Source organism: Odocoileus virginianus, chromosome 4 (genome assembly GCF_023699985.2).
Source record: "Odocoileus virginianus isolate 20LAN1187 ecotype Illinois chromosome 4, Ovbor_1.2, whole genome shotgun sequence".
Taxonomy (NCBI): Eukaryota; Metazoa; Chordata; class Mammalia; order Artiodactyla; family Cervidae; genus Odocoileus; species Odocoileus virginianus.
Genome location: NC_069677.1, coordinates 42,962,236 through 42,965,976, shown reverse-complemented (window position 1 = coordinate 42,965,976; position 3,741 = coordinate 42,962,236). Strand labels below are relative to the sequence as shown.

Below are 3,741 nucleotides of genomic sequence, written 5' to 3'. Positions count from 1 at the left end.
GTTTTTTTTGTTTTTTGTTTTTTTGATACCATGTGACATACTCAAGACAGCTGGCGGGAGGTTCTTTTGGATTCTGACCAATGAGACTAGCTTAGACGTCAAGGAGCTCTCAGTAAAAGGAAGTTAAATGCCAGAGGAAGCAATTAGGCAGATGACCAGATGGAGAAATTGCACCATCCCATATTTTTTTTTTTTTTTTTTTTTTTACAAGGAGAACACCAAACATACTTTATTAGCACAAAAAAGCAGCTGTAACAAGGCACAGCAAGCAGAAACATACATTAGCAGTCCAAGGGTTAGTGTTGCATACAAATATAGCTTTCCTTTTTTGTGGCCTTGGCAATAGCCATTGGGATGTAAAATAACTTTCTGTAGCAGCAGGTAAGGAAACTAGGGAGCACTCACCAGTGGTACAGAGCACTTTAACAGAAAGACACAAGAACGGATTTGACTACTTTAGTGCAAAATGTCTAAGACGGACTGTAAATTCGGTTCAATACTAAGAAGCAAACACTAGAACTTGGTATTACGTCCAAAATAGCTCACTCAAGTAGTATTGCATACTATTCTAAGTGACAAAAAGGAGATAAGTAAAGTTATTTACAGATACAATGGTTGTACAGTACCTTTTAAATCAGCAATTTAGGTTTCAGATTTTCCATTAAAAATTAAGTGCACTGAAATTCTATAACTTGTACTTAAGCAATTCAGCTATAAGAGTTTACAACAAAGAGATAAATACTGCCATCCAAATTATGAGTTACAGTTTAACAATAATCTCAATGACCAGCAACCACTGTAGTTAGTATCATCTGACTTGTCTGGGTATCGTCTCGTCTCACTTTCTTCATGGCTCACAAACTCATCATGGGCATAGAAAAAGATCCAACTTTAACGAACCAGCAACTCGACTGCACATGTCAGCTTAAAAAAAAATCACACGCAGGCCTACCTTGCAGCGGCTATTTCCAATGCGTTTTAAGTTAAAGCACTCATTAAAAAATGAATACGTAAGGCCTTAAATAAAATTCTACTACCAACTTTCTATAAGTCTGAAATTTTAAGAACTACTACTTAGAAAACCTGGTTTACTTAACAGTACCTTTTGCAGAAGAGAAAAGGAGACTGACTATAAACTATATCAATACTTACATGAACTGCACTATGCCCTTGTGGCCAGAAAATTGCATTTTTTTTTTTTCTAAAAGGAAGGCAGTCTTTATTTTTTTGGACTTCCAAACTTGACTTATAGTAACTATAAACATCACTACTTTTGGAAGGTTATAGAAAAATTCTTAGAAAAAATAATAATTTCAAACATTAGTCATACCATTGAAATACTCATTCAATATTAACAATTTGTTCTTCAGTAAGAAATAGAATTCTTCATAGCAAATGCCCCAGAGTTGCTTCACTCAGTTACTACAGCCATTAAAAACCAAACTGTCAGCTAAATCGGCAGAATGTTTTTGCAGCCTTACTGAATACCTGTAGCTCTACCCTCTGCTGTCTCAATAGGCACCACATGTACTGAGTAAAAGTAACAGCAGACTGCCCCTGACAGATACTAACACTAAGCTTACAAACTGTACTGAAGACCTAACACTGATATGTGTGCTTGCTATGGGTATACTGCCTGGTGCACATAAAAGCAGATCTAGTCAATGCCCTTTGGGGACAGGAGGGTTTACTTTGCTTTGACTGGTTCTCGTTCTAGCCAGCGAACTCTAACCTTCTGTTTATAATGATACTCTTTTAAAAAATCCTGTAACATCGATGGTAAAGGGAGCCCATCAATTCCATCATATGTCGTGCATCTGCAGATGACTGCACGGCAGATGTACTGCAGGCTAAAAGGGAAAGTCCTGTTTAGTGATATTGTAAGCAATGGTTCAAAAAACATGCAAGAGCTGGGGTCTTTGTAATGTTCCAAAAGTCCTGTTACAGTGGAGGAGTGAAACACACATGGGTCATGGGCATCGAAACTAAAGTTGTGATTCCACTGTTCAATTCGGGCATGCAGGGACCTGTTGTAGCGACGGAAGCTCACAGAGAAGAGGTAGTCCTCTTGTGCAGAGTCCCTGAGCAAAAATGTACCTTCAGGTTTCCCTTCCAGAAGGGCTTCTGCTTCGTAGCGGTCCATCACTCCCCAGTAACAGGGATTACCTGTGATCTGGAGCAAGTCTGGCACGAGGCAGTGTATGTAATCAATCTGCGTGTGGACCTTCCAGGCTCCCTGTCTGCTAACGTGGGCATGGCTGTCTCCAGATACCTGACGTTGCTTCTGCCTCCGTGACTGCAAACACAGCGTGGTTGTGTCCTCTTCTGAGTCACAATTAGCTTGTGGAATTGCAGAACTGTCCCCATTTATTTCAGTCATTCCAGGAGCTAACTTTGGTCCCAGTTTATATAACGGGTTAACCTGTGCAGTGGCTTCGAATGTATGTATTTGTGCATTGGGAGGGGGGTCTACCCCTTCTTCAATACTAAGCCGCCTTCTCTCTCGAAGCCGATCTTCTTCATCTTCTGTAGAAACCAAGGATGGATCAAATGTATCAAAAAATGTTGAATGTGGGCTCACAGGGGCCGTATGCTGCTTAATCAAATGCCATTTTTGGGCCAAATCTGAGCCAGCAGGAAAAGGGCATTTCTCAAGCATTAATTCAGAAAGATGTATTTTTCTTTTATTAGAAAATAGGGGCTTTGACTGCTTGTTGTAAGTTCTCATGGGAAAACACAAGCCCACAGTATCCTGCAACCTCTGTCTCAGAGAGCGACTTCCTACAGTCCTGCTGGACACACCGTCCATGTCGTGCACGGAGCTGACACCGTACCGCCGCTCTCTCCTCTGAAGTCCACTTCGAGTTCTACCGAACTTTTTATCCGTATCCAGTGAACTCTGTGTCTTTGTAGAGCAGGAATGTTTCTTCTTCCCACCCCAAGGAGCATGTCGAGAGTAGGAATCTCTTCTTGCAAGTCTTGTTCCTGGGGTGACACACGAGTCATTATCCTTTTCAATGCTTATTTCAACAATCTGAGGAATTTCAGTGGCACAGTTTTGGTTTCTCCTTGAAGAATTCTTTGAAGGGCTTAACCCTAGTTGTAAGGCAACATTTTCTCTTAAGGGACTGCTTTGCTGCTGAGGAGCTGAGTCTCCTAAACTGTTGTTTTTCTCTTTGACAGACAAACATCTGTTGGAGTTCATATCCACATTTTCACTACGGCTTCCTCCCTCGTGACCGAAGAGATTCTGACACCTGTACTTGAAGTTATTCCACATTTTCCCCACTTTATCCATTGATTATAAGACCGGTCGGGGCGCGCGGGGCGGCCTCATCCAGGGGCACCTGCGGCCAGGCAGGACGGGCCCGGACGGCGCAGTCACCGAGAGCGAGTCCGCCGGCCAGCTCGCCGGTCCCGTCCGGCTCTCAGCGACTGCCTGAGTAAGCGCAGTCTCGCTTCCTCCGGACGGAGCCCGGGGACCCCAGCTCAGCCGGATGCCCCCTCCAGGCCCCCACCCCTTTCCCGGGCCGCCTCCCCCTCTTCACCCTTTACCCCTCCCCCCACCCCCCAACCCCCACCGGAATGGAAAATACCTCCTGCACCATCCCATATTAAAAAATAAAACTTCAGGTAAAAAATGACCACTGATGGAGTGTTTTTGAAGAACAGAGAGAAGCAGACAGAAGAAAATGTTTAGTTTTAAACTCTGCCAAGCCCAAGATATACAGAAATCAATTA

The 3,741-nt window shown here is 43.1% G+C and overlaps 1 protein-coding gene across 1 annotated transcript; it reads right to left on the bottom strand.

Annotated features, from left to right (window-relative positions):
• Window positions 1–213: 213 nt before the first annotated feature.
• On the bottom strand, window positions 214–3,521 carry LOC139029589 (suppressor of cytokine signaling 5). The gene has a single exon (XM_070466477.1). The coding sequence runs from the start codon at window positions 3,296–3,298 to the stop codon at window positions 1,688–1,690; it is 1,611 nt and encodes a 536-aa protein (XP_070322578.1). The 5' UTR covers window positions 3,299–3,521; the 3' UTR covers window positions 214–1,687.
• Window positions 3,522–3,741: the final 220 nt, after the last annotated feature.

Bases quoted from the DNA above. Each gene is read 5' to 3' on its own strand.
- LOC139029589 (XM_070466477.1), bottom strand. From the start codon at position 3,298: ATGGATAAAGTGGGGAAAATGTGGAATAACTTCAAGTACAGGTGTCAG.